The following is an 18,567-nucleotide window of genomic DNA, read 5'->3' as shown; positions in this document are numbered from 1 at the left end:
CCAGGTCTTGCTCCTCCTTTGTCACTTCCAATTGAAATATCCCCATTTTATAGCAAAAATTCTCGTTGTTAGTCCTTAAGTGCATGACCTTGCACACTGCACTATTAAATTTCATCCCATTTCTATCACTCCAGTTTACAAGGTCATCCAGATTATTTTGTATGATATTCTGGCCCTCCTCCGTATTGGCAATACTGCCCAACGTTGTGTCATCCAGAAATTTTATTAGCACATTCCCACTTTCTGTGACAAGGTCAGTAATAAAAATGTTAAATAAGATTGGTCCCAAGACCAATCCTTCAGGAACTCCACTAGTAACTTCCTTCCAGCCTGACAGTTCACTTTTCATTATGAACCATTGTAGTTTCCCCTTTAACCAGTTCCTTATCCACCTTTCAATTCTCATATTAATCCCTACCTTGTCCAATTTAACTAATTATTTCCCATGTGGAACTCCATCAAATGCCTTACTAAAATGCAGGTACACCTCTACCCCGATATAATGTGAATTCGGATATAACACGGTAAAGCAGCACTCCGGGGAGCAGGGCTGCTTTACCTCATTATATCCGAATTCGTGTTACCGCAAGCGGTTCCTCTGTCCCCTCCCCCCCAGCTCACCTCTGCTCCGCCTCCTTCCCTGAGCGCGCCGCCACTGCTCCACTTCTCCGCTTCTCCTTCCTTCCTTCCAGGCTTCCCGCACCAAACAGCTGATTGGCGCAGCAAGGCTGGAAGGGAGGGAGGGAGAAGCGGAGCAGCTGCGGCGCTCTCAGAGGCAGAGCAGAGGTGAGCTGGGGCGGGGAGCGCTTCCTCTCCCTACCCCAATATAACACGGTCTCACCTAAAAGACAGTAAGATATTTTGGTTCCCGAGGACCGCGTTATATCGGGGTACAGGTGTATCTTAGATCTACAACATTTCCTTTGTCTAAAAAATCAGTTATCTTCTCAGAGAAGATCAGGTTGGTCTGGCATAATCTAGCTTTTGTAAAACCATGTTGTATTTTATCCCATTTACCATTCAAATCTATGTCGTTAACTACTTTCTCTTTCAAAATCTGTTCCAAGGCCTTGCATACAATTGTTAAATTAACAGGCCTGTAGTTTCCCAGATCACTTTTCTTCTCCTTTAAATATAGGAATGATATTAGCATTTTCTCTAGTCATATAGTACGACCGTGTTTACAGATTCATTAAAAATCCTTGCTATTGGGCTTGCAACATCATGTGCCAGTTCCTTTAATATTCTTGGATGGAGATTATCCAGGACGCCCCCGATTCATTCCCATTAAGCTGTTTGAGTTTGACTTCCACCTCGGATGTGGAGATTTCTACCTCCATATCCTTGTTCCCATTAGCCACTACTTCATAGCACTTCATTAGCCTCATTAAAAACTGAGGCAAGGAATTTGTTTAGGTGGTGGGCCATGCCTAGATTATCTTTTATCTCCACCCCATCCTTAGTGGTTAGCAGCGCCACTTCTTCTTTCCTTGTTTTCTTCTTATTTATACGGCTATAGAAGCCTTTACTATTGGCTTTAATTCCCTTTGCAAGGTCCAACTCTGCTTGGCTATTGGCATTTCTCACTTTATCCCCACACTTTCTCAGGTTTTGAGAAAGCATCCGGGGAGATGGGACAACAATCTCGATTACAATAATCTGAATAACCATGCTGAGAAGCTTCTTTGGTCCTTCTATGTTTTGCTTTACAAAACTATCTTGTCAGGCATAGGGATGACAATGGGGAATGCTGAAGTGGAGATTAATTGCATATTACTAGCTGAAAAAAGTGAATTTTGAAGAAAAATCTGAAGGAGTAAGTGAAGTCACTACGTGCACAAGTTCAGGGAGGCTGTTTGAGGGATACAAAATGGCATGAAAAAGAATGTAGAACTGCAGGAGGAAAAAGCAGCCAAAAGATGCATGAAGGTGAGTAGAGTTGAAGTGAAGCGTCTAGGGCTGAATAGTAGGAAACCAAAGCAAATTTGTAGGCAGTGTTGAAGCAAGAAGAAGCTGAAGATGAAGAACCTGAATGAGACATGGAAGAAGACAGAAAGCCTCTAGAGCATATTGAAGAAGGGAGTCACAGAGTCATATCAGCTGGTGAGAAGATTATTTTTACTGAGACCAGGTGGGTGCGGTAATATTTTTTTATTGGACCAACTTCTGTTGGTGAGAGACAAGCTTTTGAGCTATACAGACCCTTCTTCAGGTCTGAGAAAGGTCCTGAGGCCAGGTCTACGCTACTCATTTACTTCAGTATAACTACATCACTCAGGGGTGTGAAAAAGCCACTTGCTGTATATCAGAAGGACAGAACTGGTTGTGATGGTGGGGAAGTGGCACTATATGTGAAAGAAAGTGTAGAATCAAATGACAGAATCTTATAATTCCATGCTCGAATAATAAAAATATAGCAGTGGGATATATTACCTACCATCTGACCAGGATGGTGATAGTGACTGTGAAATGCTCAGGGAGATTAGAAAGGCTATGAAAAAATACAAAAACACTCAATAATAATGGGGGATTTCAACTATCCCCATATTGACTGGGTACATGTACCTCAGGATGGGACGCAGACAAAGTTTCTTGACACCCTGAATGACTGCTTCTTGCTAGTCCTGGAACCCACAAGAGGAGAGACAATTCTTGATTTAGTCCTAAGTGGAGCACAGCATCTGGTCCACCATCTGAACTGCTTGGTAGTAGTAACCATAACATAATTAAATTTAACATCCCTATGGCGGGGAAAACACCACAGCAGCCAAACACTGCGGCATTTAACTTCAGAAAGGGGAATGACACAAAAATGAGGAAGTTAGTTAAACAGAAATTAAAAGGTACAGTGCCAAAAGTGAAACCCCTGCAAGCTGCATGGAAACTTTTCAAAGACACCATAAAAGAGGCTCAACTTAAATGTATACCCCAAATTAAAAAACATAGTAAGAGAACCAAAAAAGTGACACCATGGCTAAGCAACAAAGTAAAAGAAGCAGTGAGAGACAAAAAGGCATCCTTTAAAAAGTAGAAGTTAAATCCTAGGAAGGAAAATAGAAAGAAGCATAAACCCTAGCAAATAAAGTACAAAAATATAATTAGGAAGGTCAAAAAAGAATTTGAAGAACAGCTAGCCAAAGACTCAAAAAGTAATAGCAAAATTTTTTTTTAAGTACATCAGAAGCAAGAAGCCTGCTAAACAACCAGTGGGCCCACTGGACGATTGAGATTCTAAAGGAGCACTCACAAATAAGACTATTGCAGAGAAACTAAATGAATTCTTTACATCAGCCTTCATGGCTGAGGATGTGAGGGAGATTCCCAAACCTCAGCCATTCTTTTTGGGTGACAAATCTGAGGAACTGTCCCAGATTGAGGTGTCATCAGAGGATGTTTTGGAACAAACCGATAAATTAAACAGTAATAAGTTACCAGGACCAGATGGTATTCACCCAAGAGTTCTGAAGGAACTCAAATGTGAAATTGCAGCACTACTAACTGTGGTTTGTAACCTATCATTTAAATCAGCTTCTGAACCAACTGACTGGAGGATAACTAATGACATGCCAATTTTTTAAATGGGCTCCAGAGGTGATCCCGACAATTACAGGCTGATAAGCCTGACTTCAGTACGAGGCAAACTAGTTGAAACTCTAGTAAAGAACAATATTTTCAGATTTCAGACACATAGATGAACATAATTTGTTGGGGAAGAGTCAACATGTTTTTGTAAAGGGAAATCATACCTCCCCTATCTACTAGAATTCTTTGAGGGGGGTTAACAAGCATGGGGGAAATCCAGTGGATATAGTGTACTTAGATTTTCAGAAAGCCTTTGACAAGGTCCCTCACCAAAGCTCTTAAGCAAAGTAAGCGGTCATGGGATAAGAGGAAAGTCCTCTCATGGATTGGTAACTGGTTAAAAGATAGGAAATAAATGGTCAGTTGTAAGAATGGGGAGAAGTAGATAGTGGTGTTCCCCAAGGGTCTGTATTGGGACCAATCCTATTCAACATATTCATAAATGATCTGAAAAAGGGGGTAAACAGTGAGGTAGCAAAATTTGCAGAGGATACAAAACTACTCAAGATAGTTAAGTAGATTACGAAGCGCTACAAAGGGATCTTACAAAACTGGGTGATTGGGCAATAAAATGGCAGATGAAATTCAATATATGGTGTCATTAGAAATTCAATGTATGGTGCCATTAGAAAGCTTGTAATCCACTAAGTGTGTTCACCCTATTTGTTTGCATGTATTATTTCTATATCTGGAGTTAGGAGAATAAGATAAATTTGAATCACTGATGTAATCATATTAAGTGGAGGCCATTAAGGGTGCTTCAGAAACAATCAGTTGTAAATGGCCTTAGTTACTTGAAAGCCTTCCTGTGTACGTGTGGGCCAGCCCATTGGAAATGGAAACTAGGGGTCTGACAGTGACATGTGACCATGTCACCTGATAATGAAATCCATCTTAAAACTGGTACTTTTCCATTTAGAAGGAGGGGTGGGGACCCAGAGACAAAAGATTCTCGCCTTGTACCAAAGCTATGAAAGGGGGTAGAGCAGGACAAAAGGGGCTGCCAGTCATGAGAAAACCCCTTCTTACCACCTGAGATGTCTGCTGGATCTAACAACGACTGTACAGATGCTCCCCGGGTTACACAAGACCCGACTTATGCAAATTTGCACTTACGGAAAAAGTTCCATAAGCCAGAAATAGGATTTTCAAGTTGTGGAAATTTTTGTGTAATATACAGGTATACGTTTCCAACTTACGCAAAACTCGAGTTACACAAGGCTTTCTGGAATGGAACGATTGCGTAAATCGGCGGGGCGTCTGTACCAGGGAAAGGACTGGGCCCGGACTAGGAAGGAGTCTGGTTCTCAAACTGGGGGTCGAGACCCCACAGGGGGTCACGAGGTTATTACATGGGGGGTCACGAGCTGTCAGCCTCCACCCTAAACCCCACTTTGCCTCCAGCATTTATAATGGTGTTAAATATATAAAAAAGTGTTTTTAATGTGTGTGTGTGGGGGGGGAAATCGCACTCAGAGGCTTTCTATGTGAAAGGGGTCACCAGTACAAAAGTTTGAGGATCACTGGTCTAGTCTGTGAAAGAAGCTTATTGGAACATCTCTGAGGGTAAGATATTACCTGTAAACAATTTCTTAATGTATTAGGCTTAGGCTTGCGTGTTTTTGCTTTATTTTGCTTGGTGATTTACTTTGTTCTGTCTGTTATTACTTGAAACCACTTAAATCCTACTTTTTACACTTAATAAAATCACTTTTGTTTATTAATAAACCCAGAGTTAAGTGATTAATATTGGGGGGAGCAAACAGCTGTGCATCTCTCTCAATCAGTGTTCTAGAGGGCAAACAATTTATGAATTTACCCTGTATAAGCTTTATACGGAGTAAAACGGATTTATTTAGGGTTTGGATCCCATTGGGGGCTGGGTTTCAGGGTTCTGGAGACAGGTAACTTGCTGAGCAGTTTTTAGTTAAAATCTGCAGCTCTGGGGGCGTGGCCCAGACCTGGGTTTGTGTTGCAGCAGGTTAGTGTGTCTGGCTCAACAAGGCAGGGTTCTGGAATCCCAAGGTGGCAGGGAAAATGGGCTCAGAGGTAATTTCAGCACATCAAGTGACAGTCCCAAGGGGATCTCAGTGACCGAACTCATCACAAGGTCCATCAATGGCTATTAGCCAGGATGGGCAGGGATGGTTTCCCTAGCCTGTTTGCCAGAAGCTGGGAATGGGCGACAGGGGATGGATCACTTGATGATTACCTGTTCTGTTCATTCCCTCTGGGGCACCTGGCATTGGCCACTTTCATAAGGTGGGATACTGGGCTTGATGGACCTTTGGTCTGACCCAGCATGGCCATTCTTATGTTCTGTACTGACCTTAATGCCCCATGTAGACAGTGCTATGTCTGTGGGAGAGCTAAGCCGACAGGAGAGCATTAGCATAGCTATGGAGCTCAGGGATTTTTCATACCCCACAGGGCCATAGCTATGCCAACCTCAATTTTAAGTGGAGATCAGACCATAGCTGTCTACGAACTCATGAAGACAGAACAACATAGACTGATATTCAGAAGTTGATCTTTGCTTTCATTAGAGCTAGGAATTTTATTTTAAATGTCAGATTGAATTCTACAAGAATAAATCCCACCAGCAATGAGGTAAAGTCCTATTTCCTCTTTTCCCCCTTGCTTCCCCCCCACAACCTTTTCCAACCATTAAGGTCCTTTCTTACCCCCCTACAGCCCCTCCCCCTCACCCACCCCCCACTTCTTTTGTAAGTTCTAACAGGAAGAACTTGGCAAGAGCCCAGGTGTGCATGGTGGAAAGAAAGAGAGTCAAATACAACACTAAGGGCTTGTCTACACTGGCACTTTACAGCGCTGCAACTTTCTCGCTCAGGGCTGTTAAAGAACACCCCCCTGAGTGCAGCAAGTTTCAGTGCTGTAAAGTGCCAGTATAGACAGTGCCGGGAGCGGCTCCCAGCACGGGTAGCTACTCCCCTCATGGAGGTGCGCCGTCACCACGCAAGCCATGTTAAAGCGATGCTGCGGCAGTGCTGTAACGTTGCCAGTATAGACTAGCCCTAAATTAAAAGGAGGACTTGTGGCACCTTAGAGACTAACCAATTTATTTGAGCATAAGCTTTTGTGAGCTACAGCTCACTTCATCGGATGCATCCGATGAAGTGAGCTGTAGCTCACGAAAGCTTATGCTCAAATAAATTGGTTAGTCTCTAAGGTGCCACAAGTCCTCCTTTTCTTTTTGCGAATACAGACTAACACGGCTGTTACTCTGAAACCTAGCCCTAAATTAGTAATTCTGGGCAACAGGTAAGATAGTTAAATCCTTAACTGTGAAAGGAGGGACTGGAGAAGAATTAAGGAGAAAGGTGAGAAGTTCAGGTTTGCCTCCTCTTGATCATGAATTTGAGCTGGTGAAAGGAAATCCAGGAAGAGATACCAGAGTTGAAGAAGAGAGGCTGAACAGCTAGGGAGAGAAGTGGATTTTGGAGTTGACAGCAGAGAACAGGCAACCACAATCATGATATCACTGAGGGACAGAATATGTTAAATCTCTAAATCCTTTATTACTCATAAAGAGTCAGAGCTGCACTGTTTTTAGAGGGGCCAAGCCCAGTTAAGCTTAAAAAGATGTTTTCCTTAATTAAAACCAGTTTCCAAACCACCTCACCTCTCCCACAGTTATTCAATGAGTAACAAAGATCCAAGTTTCAGAGAGTATGTGCTTCTGTAATACATTCCACATCAGAAAAACAGTCCCCACTTACTCTCTGCACATGGAGACCTGGACCCAGATTTTAATGCAAATTGTTATTGCTAAATGACTCTCCCTTGGATTGTGTTTTACAAAAACCTTTTTAAGTGTTTCCTACACCATAACACATTTTGAGTCTCAAAACTGAGTAATGTGCCAAAGGGATGGCATATGGGAGCTCCAAGAGGGAAATATATATAATATATATAATGGGATTAAGCATACTAAACCGAAAAGAAAAGAGAACAGGAGTACTTGTGGCACCTTAGAGACTAACAAATTTATTAGAGCATAAGCTTTTGTGGGCTACAGCTCACTTCATCGGATGCATAGAATGGAACATATAGTAAGAAGATATTTATAGATATTGTTAGTCTCTAAGGTACCACAAGTACTCCTGTTCTTTTTGCAGATATAGACTAACACGGCTGCTACTCTGAAACCTATCAGAAAAGAAAAGGTATACAAAGCTTGAGAATCAAAGGCCACTAGACTGATGCAAAACTTCAGCTTCAAAAGGCTAGCGCATGCACATCAGAAATCCAGTTTCAGAAAACACATGCATTTTCTATACATGGTCTTTCCACAAATAGGCTAAAGGCAAAGAAGTTCTTAGTATTACTGTTGGGATACTACTCTGGACAATTTTCAGAGTAGCAGCCATGTTAGTCTGTATCCGCAAAAAGAAAAGGAGGACTTGTGGCACCTTAGAGACTAACAAAGGTGCCACAAGTACTCCTTTTCTTTCTAATCTTGATAATGTATACCCACACACCATGTCTTTTTGAATCTGTAGCTAGACTGAAATAATAGTACAGAGTGAAGCATATACTTCCCCTATCTTAAGGAGGTGCTATGGTTGCATTTTAATAATTATCACAAACTCCAACATTAATTATTTAACTGCTGGCTGTTAGTGAGTTTTCCTAAGAAAGATGTATGGTTACTCCTGTCATGTACTGATGATGTTCCATGGCAATAAGGTTGCAAGTTTTGAATGTAACTATATACTCTTTTGATTGTACAGGAAATTAAAATGTTAGCCACTTAAAAATTAGGACAAGCAGGTGAGTATACCATAAAACTTTATTACAGATGGTATACTCACTGCTCTGTCCTAATTTTTAACGTGGCTTGCACACTCTGGGTTCTACAAACTTTCCTGTAAAATAAAGCAGTTTTAGTAATTCAAAATTGCACCTTATTACAAAGCTGTATAACTGCATCAAGGCTATCATCAGTGCATGAAAGTTAATAGCATGGACACTGTGTTCTTTACAAAGATGGTCACTGCACAAGTACTGTACCTTTCGAATGTTCCTCTCTGTGCTTTATAATGTATATCCTCTATCATTCTGTAAGATCAGAGCCAGGCAAAACAGATAACCTTTGCAGAAATTAACTCTGCATATTACCTACAACTTGTTGAGGTCTTTCTTCCTTGTTTATTTAGCTTTAGAATAGAGCTAATTAACCAAAGATTAACAAATCATCGTAGTTACTGTAAGATTGATTACCACTTTAATCCTGTGGATACTCAGACACACAGATAAATCAGGCATGGATTAACCAGGTCAAACTATATACAGCCCTGAGACCAGCTAAGAAACCATAATTCATGGTTAGATTGGCTGGGTTAAGTCTCCCAGCTGCCACAGATAAAGCAAATTGATGAAGTAAGGAGGATCTGACTCAGAGGAAATCCTCTCCCGCAAAACGGCCAAGGGGCAGCACTGGCTGGTAGCCCCATTTTCTTAGCCTTGTCCTCGTGGAGTTCAATGTTCTCTGGTTTGCCAGAGCAAAAGGTAAGGGATCCCGATTCCGACCCACCACCGGTACGTACGGGTTTGGGAGTTTTCGCAGCTGGGGCGCTAACGGGGCCCCATTCTCTAGCCTTAGATCAACGGCACTAGGTCCTGCTCCTGCTGAGAGGAGCTTGCAGAGTCTGCTGCCTTGCACCCCCCCCCCCCCCGCGCACGTGGGTTAGCAAGCCAAGGAGCAAAGGGGAAGCCACTAGGGGAAGAAGAGGGAGCAGAAGAAAAACCTCATACTAACACCCCCCCCCCAACACACACAACAAAACACCTGGGCACAGAAGTCAGCGTCGGGGACCAGACTGGGACAAGAGCCTGAGCCTTGTGTGGCTGGGACAGGCCCCCACAGAGCTGTCTCTGCTTCCCCCCCCCTCCGCCCCGGCAGTGCCCCCTGCTAGCTCCCCGGGGGCGAAGGGGGGGACTCACCCAGCTTCTCCGCCTGCAGCCACGGCGGGGCAGAGAATCCGAGCAGCAGCGCCAGCAGCGCGGAGCGGACAGCCCGCAGCCCCCCGCTGCAGCCCATGGCTCTGCCTCCCGAGGGGAGGGCGGGGGGCAACTTTCCCCACTCGCGGCTGTTGCTCCTTCGCCGCCGGGGGCTGCGCTGCCGCCGAGAGGCTCCTGCCAACCCCGGCAGCCGGTGTCTGCGTGTGGCGGGGTCACCCGCCTGGCCCCTGCCCCCGAGGGGCGCTGGGCGAGCGAGGGGCTGCGGTGCTGCCGGCGGCTGCTCCCTCCCGCCCGGCCGCCCGCGTCTCTGTCTCTCTCTCGAGAGCGGCAGCAGCTCCGCATCTCTCCTCCCCCTACCCCTGAGCTGGGGGTGGGGAAAGGAAACCAGAGGACGGGAAGCACCACGGTTCCCATTGGACAGGGCTGCGGGGCGGCCCCCAGCCTCGCCTCCCCTCTTCCCCCCGCAGAGGTGCAGGCCAGGGTCCAGCGGGTACAAGTGCCTCTCCCTCGGCTGCCGGAGTTGCAGCTGCGGGTCCTTCCTATCGCTTGTGGCGGTGTCCCGCTTGCAGCCCAGCTCATTGCCCGGGACCGTGCAGCTCCCTGGCCATGCTGCGCCTAGTGACCTCCGAGGCCGGCAGGCGCTGCTGGTGGTACAGCCGGGCCAGCCCCAGGAGCCTGGCGGCGTTTGGATCCCGGCGGACCTGGGTGGGGTCATGGCTTCAGAGCGTAGCTCCGGGTTGGGAGGGGTAAGTTAGGGCTGTTGTTTGGGCCCCGCAAATCGGAATGAAAGTCCTGAAACTTCCAAGGCATTGCAGGTGCTATGAGGGTGATCAGACAGCAAGTGTGAAAAGTCGGGACAGGGGATGGGTGTAATAGGAGCCTATATAAGAAAAAGCCCCAGATAGCACCGTTACTTGCAGCCGGAGTTAGAGTGACCTTTCTGCTACCGCTGTGCAGAGCTCAAAGGGTTTAGTTTGGAGGGGTTCATACAAACTTTTTTTTCCTCAATTTGGATCAGCCTGGGTTCGCCCTTTCAGAGTTTCTCTGGGTCTGAGAGTCTGAATCAACCTGAACATTCAGATGAAACCATGTTTTGCCTGGTTTAGTGTAGTAACCGTGCAAAGCCACTGAAGATTGGCTTGCAATATCACCACCTCCAAATGTACAAAACATCAGAGGCATGGTCTCCTAAAATCATGAGATCAGTCTAAATAGTATAAACATACATACACACACACTTTGGTTTTTCTTATTTTCTGCTTGTTGAGCCTTTATGGTGCACAGGAGTCACATTTTCAAGCTTTCCTCTGCAACTATGGGGGCTAAAATTAAAGCTGTTCAGAAATGAAAGCTGATATTGTCACATCACCACTTGTCTCGTGGAGCTGGGGCTTTAAGTACAACACCAAATATTGCGAGAGTTGCAATAAAATCATGAGTGGACAAAACAGATTGTGTAACCCTTACTCTTGTGTACAGTAATTCTGTTTACTTCAATGGGGCTGATTGTGTGAATAAGTGAGTAAGGTTTACACAACATAGTCTTGAATTAGCCTGGTTTTTCTACTAGAAAACATAAATTGACCCACGTTCACCAGCAGGTTCACAAACCTGGCCTTGAGTTTCTAGTTTCTAAAACCTGAAACCAAGCCCTTGTCTTCACTAGGTAAAAAGGTGTCTTTTTAACTCCTATTAGCTAACATGTTGAAATCCTAGACTGAGGTTTTCATCTCCAGCTCCTTTGTAATATAAAAAAGCCAGAGCGACATAAGGGTTGCTTTGAGCTAGTACAGTATGCTAAAAATAAAAGTATGGACAAAGCAGCTCCAGCAGAGACGGGCTAGCCAGCCAAGCTCAGACCCAGGGGCTGGGTGGGCTTGAGAGCCTGAGCTGCAACATCCATAGTATTTTTAGTGTGATTGCTCAAGCTGAGCTAGGGCGAGTTTGTCTACTTAGGCTGGGAAGCTCACTGCAAGCTTTAACAGACATACCCTAAAGAGACCCTAAAAAGGGGGCTCCAGTTGTGGGAGGATTCCCTCAGCGCAGACACTGGGAACCTGTTGCTTAACAGACCTCTTGCCAAATATGTATTGGGATCAGGGCTTTAATGTGCAATGTTATGGCTCGTGAAGATTTTGGGGAGTGCTGCGCCAGCCCCAGGATACCACAGTAATTTACAAAGGCCCCCAGGGCGGTCTTCTCTAAATTATGCAGGGATCCCAGAGCAGCCAAGAATTGGGAGGGCACAAAGATTATAATATGTTATAATAATAAACCATATCTTATAATAAAGGCTTTTCATGACAGGGCTGCTATTATTTTGGTAAATTTAAAGATAGCATTTTGGAAATAATTGTACTTAACTAACTTGTGTGCTAACCAACTTTGATAAGCATTTGTTTCAATAGGGATATTCTATAAATGTTGTCTTTTGGTTTTAACTATGCAAAATAATTGCATCCAAGACATGTTTACTAAGCGTGTTTGCACAGTGTAATTGATAAGATAAATTATCCTTGTTGGATACATTGAACACAGGTTTTTGGTTTGGGGTTTTTAATCGCTATCCTGGGAATGAGCACTTGAGATCTAGCTTGAAATATCATTGTGGGGAAGCAGTATAAGGTAGAACGTTTATTACTACACCAATTTAATAGTCAAACTAATTCTCGTTAGATTTCATAAGTGCAATGCCAGATGATTTCTCACTAAACCAGCTAACTTGTTAGGGACTAACCTGTGGAGCCTGTTGGCATTGAGACTGTCAAGTCTAGTCTTTCATAGACAACTTGCAAAAAAGGGGGGGGGAGTATTTCTGTGTAAACAGACCTGTTTCTGTTCTCGTCAGTTTTCCCACCATACGTCAGAAGTAACTCCACAGAATTCAGTGGCGTTCTGTTGAAGTAACCTTGATGTAAGGGAGAGGAAAATCAAGTCAAGACTGGATTTAAAAAAAAATTGATACAATATTGGTGGGAATATGTGACCAGATAAACTTCAATACCAATATTGCATCAACACTTGCAAATTAGATTGTACATAACGGAAAAAAGTGGGGGGAGATGGAATAAGCAGAAACACACAAAGTTTAGAGGAGAATATTTCTCCTTTGAAAGAGTTGCAGAGATAGGAGACAGAGTTATAGAAGAAATAACACTGTTATAAATGATTCAGGAAAATGACTGAGACACTTGTCAAGAATGGACCCAGAAAAGATACCATACATGTCAATACATACCAGAGTGCAAGGAACTAGATACAGAGGAAGACTAGGGATAGACATGGTGAAGAATGACAAAAAAAAACCAAAAAGGTTTTAAAGATGAACAAGCTCTGAAGCAGATACAAGACAGAAAGTGTGGACAGATTTTCTTTGGTTTCATCATAGCTATTGAGATGACAGCCAGGAATCAAAGAAGAAGAATACAGTAGCTATTAAGGTTATTATTATTAGTGTCCTGGAACAGCTGAGTGGACCATGAAAACCAATGCAATATGCAAATATGTATTAAAAATAAACTGATTAATATTATTTCAGTTCTAGAAAGCTTCTTTTAAAAATAAGGTGAGATTGGTCTTAACATTTAATTATCTTTTAGAATCCTAGTGGTTAGAGATGGAAAAGACTGGCTAAATCATTGAGTTCAGGCCAAGATACAGTCCACCAAAGGAGGTATTAAAATGTCACTCCTTGTCCTTTGTTAGAACACCCTGATGTCCAACGGAAGTCTTTTGTTTCCATGCCATATCTAGGCAGTGCCAAAATAAACTGGGTCCTAAGATCCCTGTGCTTTCTAATAGGCACCGGTAAACCAAAAACGTGCTATGGTGTTTATATTACAACACAGACTTTGTCACTAATGTTCTCAGCAGAGCCTGTGCTGTTTGATTAGTTGTGACAAAGTGAAACAGCAGGCTAGAAAGCTTTAAGGGATTCCTGTGTATCACATGGCTGTGCGGAATATAGAAGGAAGAGGAAGCTGGGGAAGAGGATAGCGGGAAAGGGTGTGTTCTCTTTTTTGTTGGGTGGTGGAGGCGGGAAGGTGATAGTGTCTGGGGGTTGTAGCCAATAGTAGAGTTCACTTTGTGTTCTTTATGACTCTTGTATTCCAACAGTAAGTCGTGCTTTGCTGAAGAAAAGGCCTTAAAAGGACTTGGGTGTGGTATCTGCTTCCCTTCCTGGGCTGGTGAAACAGCCAGCCAGCTTACAGCAGTGTATGGCTGGAAAGAAAGGACCCTCTGCAAGGGCAGGTGAACAGCCTTTTCCTTCTCATGCTCCAGGGGCCTCAATTGGAGCTGCTTCTATCCGGGGCCCTGTATTCTCTGTGTCAAACTGGACCTAAACTCTGCAGCAGGTTCCCCAGATTCTATAATGCTTCAGAGGAAATTTTGGAAATTCTGCAGTTCAGATGAATGTTAAATATAGGGTTTTTTTAGTTACTTAAATAGTAAAATGAATAATACAATCATTGCAGTAGCGCCTGTATTGTTTATTTTGATATTAATTGCAGTTTACTTTAGCTTGCCTCCATGTTGTCAGTTTTCAGTATACATAGGGTGTCATTATTAGCTTCCAGTGTTAACTCATTAAGATGAACAGAGCAGTCTAAAACCTCTCCAGCGCATCATCAAGGATCTACAACCTATCCTGAAGGACGATCCCTCACTCTCACAGATCTTGGGAGACAGGCCAGTCCTTGCTTACAGACAGCCCCCCAACCTGAAGCAAATACTCACCAGCAACCACACAACAAAAACACTAAGGAACCTATCCTTCCAACAAAGCCCGTTGCCAACTGTGTCCACATATCTATTTAGGGGACACCATCATAGGACCTAATCACATTAGCCACACTATCAGAGGCTCGTTCACTTGCACATCTACCAATGTGATATGTGCCATCATGTGCCAGCAATGCACTTCTGCCATGTACATTGGCCAAACCGGACAGTCTCTATGTAAAAGAATAAATGGACACAAATCAGATGTCAAGAATTATAACATTCAGAAACCAGTCGGAGAACACTTCAATCTCTCTGGTCACTCTATTACAGACCTAAAAGTGGCAATACTACAACAAAAAAACTTCAAAAACAGACTCCAATGAGAAACTGCTGAATTGGAATTAATTTTCAAATTGGACACCATTAAATTAGGCTTGAATAGAGATTGGGAATGGATGGGTCATTATACAAAGTAAAACTATTTCGCCATGCTTATTTTTTCCCCCTACTGTTACTCATACCTTCTTGTCAACTGTTGGAAATGGGCTATCCTGATTATCACTACAAAAGGTTTTTTTTTCTCCTGCTGATAATAGCTCACCTTAAATGATCACTCTCATTATAGTGGGTATGGCAACACCCATTGTTCCATGTTCTCGGAGTGTGTGTGTGTGTGTGTGTGTGTGTGTGTGTGTGTGTATGTATTTTCTTCCTACTGTATTTTCCATGGCATGCATCCGATGAAGTGGGTTTTAGCCCATGAAAGCTTATGCTCAAATAAATTTGTTAGTCTCTAAGGTGCCACAAGTACTCCTTGGTCTTTTTGCTGATACAGACTAACATGGTTACCACTCTGAAACTGAGCAGTCTATACCATGCAGAGCTATTGTTTCAGGGTGTGTACAATCTCATGGATGCATCTCTGCATTGGTTCACACATGGTTCACATTTTCAAGTGTTTCTTCTTAAGCAAGGGGCTAAAACATAACTTTTTAACAACAAAAGATGAGATTTTGGGACACAGTTCTGGAGCAAGAGTTGAATTCTGCAGCTTCAGAATTGTGGACTACTGGGGAGCATACTTGTATCTTATGCGTGAGAGAGCTAGGTCACCGCAGGGGTTGTGAGAGCACAGGGATTTTCTATGGTGGTATGCCACCATGTGTTTGTCTGCTGAATTTGATCCTGTCGCATTTGGACTTCATTAAAGATTCAAGATTTTTTTCCAGGTGTGTGGATATAATTCAGACTTGTCTCCTACTGAAGACTCGCCCAGCTCCACTTGTAGCTTACTTTTGGTATATACATGAGGCCTTCCATTACAGTTACTTCTACCAACATAGCACTCAAGATTATTTTTGTGGCCCTGTTAACAGGTATTAGTAATTTTCCAGGTCTTACAATGCAACTCCAAATTATTCAGACCTGTAAACTTATATGTAAATGCTATTATTGTGTCAGAATCCTCTACAATTAGATTCACTTAAGTGGCTGATTTAGCATAAAATGATTTACATAATTAAGAATCATGTATATTAACTATGAAGTAAAGCCAGCTTCCTATTAACAATAAAGATGTAGCTCCATTAACACTTGGCTTCAGGATAACGTCAACTCAAAGCATTTAGGCAAATTAATTTGTTCTCTTGGCACAGTGGTGACAGAGCATTAATTTAGGTAGAGGGTAGTGTTATGTTAGATTTTTACATGACATTGCTTTCCATATGAATAGTTATATGTGCAGTTGCCCTTCTGATGCTTCAAATTGAAAGACCTTCTAAAGTTTAATACAGGTATCATACAACTAATTAATCTCTAGTATGCCCAGGTGTAGTGATCAGTTTTAAAATATATATGTATTTTGGTGTTCTAATGGGAGGTGGGAGGGAAGGGAGAAGAAAATAAACAAATCAAATAGAGTTTACCTAAGCTTGTCTCACCACCCTGTCAGTGTATACACTCTTCCTTCTGAAAGTGTCTCATTTCATGCCTTGGCTCTTAGAAAGAGACTGCCCTGCCTCATTTACACAGATAGGTTTGAATTTCACCCTGTTTGGGAGTGTACTTGCTTTTCCATTGCTAACAAGAGAGTTCTTGTTCTTTAGAGGTTTTTTGTGCTTTTTTGTGACTTGGGGGAAATCATAATACACAATGAAGTGGAAAATACCCTAGTCACAAATAGAGAGTTTAAAGAACAAATCTAGCCATTGAGAGGTATAGTTAATCCCTTCACTTAGCACAAGGACAGTTTGTAAATTGAGACTCCTTTTACAATCTATGGGCAAACTTTGCCCTCAGTTTACACTTTGCAAACTGCCGCCGATAGGGTAATCTTGGATTTACAGGGTATAGCTGAGAATGATGGTTGGCTCTCTCTGCATTTTAATACAGCATTGAAGCAGAGGCGTGGGCTGGTGGCAGTATAAAAAAAATAGAAAAGAAGTCCTGTAAAATAAAAACCTTAGTTATGGCCAGGTATTTAGGAATGGAAGTCAATCCTGCTATGATGCAGCAGAGGGTGGGCTAGAAGGCCATGAGAGGTCCTTTCACATGACTGTGATTCTATAAAACAAGAGTCTCCTGGAATCAGTAACTGAATGAAAAATGAGTGAAGTTGAATCATGAGAAGACTAAGATCGTGCTGGTGGAGAGTGAAAATTTTGAAGAACTCTTCCATCTCTTTAACATCTCTATTAAGGCCTCCAGACAACTGAAGCCAGGGTGGCCACATGGACTCATCACTGCCTCTGGATATACACATAACCATAGTTGAGAAATGTTGAGTTTTAAACATTTTTGACAAAGGGATTCATTTTGAGAAAAAAACCCTGCTATAGACAGATTTTTCCCATTTTTTGACTGATTCTAAAAAGCTCCAACTTGTTCAGCATGCAACAGCCCATCTGCTCAACAACACAAAGAGCTGAGAGTATGTCATCCTAGTGCTCTGGTCATTGCCTCCCTGGGGAATACCAGGTCAAAATCAGCTTTAGGGATCTAGCTGGGACTGAGCTAATTCAGCTGTAGCTGAGTGGCATTCTGTTTGAACCCAGTTTGAACTGTACTGGTACAAGTCACTGTTTATACCAGTGTATTGTGTCTGTGGTATGGATTTGAATTGGTACAGCTACATTGATGGCTAAAATCCCCAGTGTAGACATGGTCTAAACTGAAAGAGAGTAGGAGCTCTAAATATTCCATGTAAACAGAATTAATGGCACATGACTAATTCTATATGGTAACCGGATCTGGGTGTAACTCTTAACATCAGTGTGAACCATTCTGCAGATGGATGTATGCCCTTTATCACTTGAATTACTGTTGCATATCGGGTAATGGCAGTTTCTATGATCTAATTATGAATCATGATTATAACTGCTCATTTGTCACTTTTCACAGATTCTGCAGTTTTTCACAGCTGCTCGATAGTTAACCATGGTGCTCGTTTAGTTTTCAGTTTTAAATTTTTTTTCTAGTCTTGGTTTTGACGATAATCTGCTAAACATGAACAAAAGTAACCAGTGCTGCTGTCATCTTCAATCCTGTCAGCAATTAGCGCTTGTGCGGGACGTTCCTTTTCTTGGTTTAAAGAAGTGCTTTAAGGTCACCTGTAAAACCCCATAATTTAAAACTGTATCACAGTCTTTGTTTTTTTTTTTTAAAAAACCTTAGTATTATTTTATAGGTTATCAATATTCCATGGGTGAAATGCTGGCCCCACTGAAGTCAGGGCAAGGCTCCCAGTGTCTTCAGTGGGGCCACCATTGCACATCATGTGCTTTATAGATTTTTCATATTTGAATTATGTTTTACTACATTTTTAAAATGTACTACCCACCCCATCTAATATATTTTAAAAAGCATGCTATGACTTTAGGGGTTTAAAACAACTAAATTTTGTGGTGTTTTGTTTTCTTTGCCATGACAAGCAAGCAACCATCATCATGATTTTTGTTTATTGCCTTTACAGATGTTTGTTCATGTTTTATAGGGATGTCAAGTGAGAATTTAGAAGCTACCCATTGCGAAATACACAGTCATGTGGTGGTGATTTAAGCAGTGTTTAAAGGAATAACCAAACTAAGTAAAATTCAGTTTTGTTTTTTGTTTTTTTGGTTTTGTTTTGATAAATATAACAATTCATTTATATTTGTCTAATCCTCTGTTCAGATTTAGCAATTTCAAGCCAGAGTCAACCCCGATCTAAGTGTGCACAATTCCACTGAAGTCAATGAGTCTATACCAAGACTGAATTTGGCCCTTCACCAGTTCCGA

General features: G+C 42.5%; 1 protein-coding gene across 3 annotated transcripts in view; it reads right to left on the bottom strand.

Moving 5' to 3' along the window:
- Positions 1–9,789, bottom strand: part of DCBLD1 (discoidin, CUB and LCCL domain containing 1) — an 86,283-nt gene extending 76,494 nt beyond the window's left edge. For all 3 annotated transcript variants that reach the window (XM_074948297.1, XM_074948298.1, XM_074948299.1), the window contains exon 1: positions 9,550–9,789. In XM_074948297.1, coding sequence (XP_074804398.1) covers positions 9,550–9,646 — 97 coding nt within the window. In that variant the 5' untranslated portion in view covers positions 9,647–9,789. The remainder of the gene's footprint in view (positions 1–9,549) is intronic.
- Positions 9,790–18,567: the final 8,778 nt, after the last annotated feature.

The sequence above is a fragment of the Natator depressus genome, chromosome 3, assembly GCF_965152275.1.
Source record: "Natator depressus isolate rNatDep1 chromosome 3, rNatDep2.hap1, whole genome shotgun sequence".
Classification (NCBI taxonomy): Eukaryota; Metazoa; Chordata; order Testudines; family Cheloniidae; genus Natator; species Natator depressus.
The sequence above is the reverse complement of the archived record's forward strand: the minus strand, read 5'-3'. Positions and strand labels throughout refer to the sequence as shown.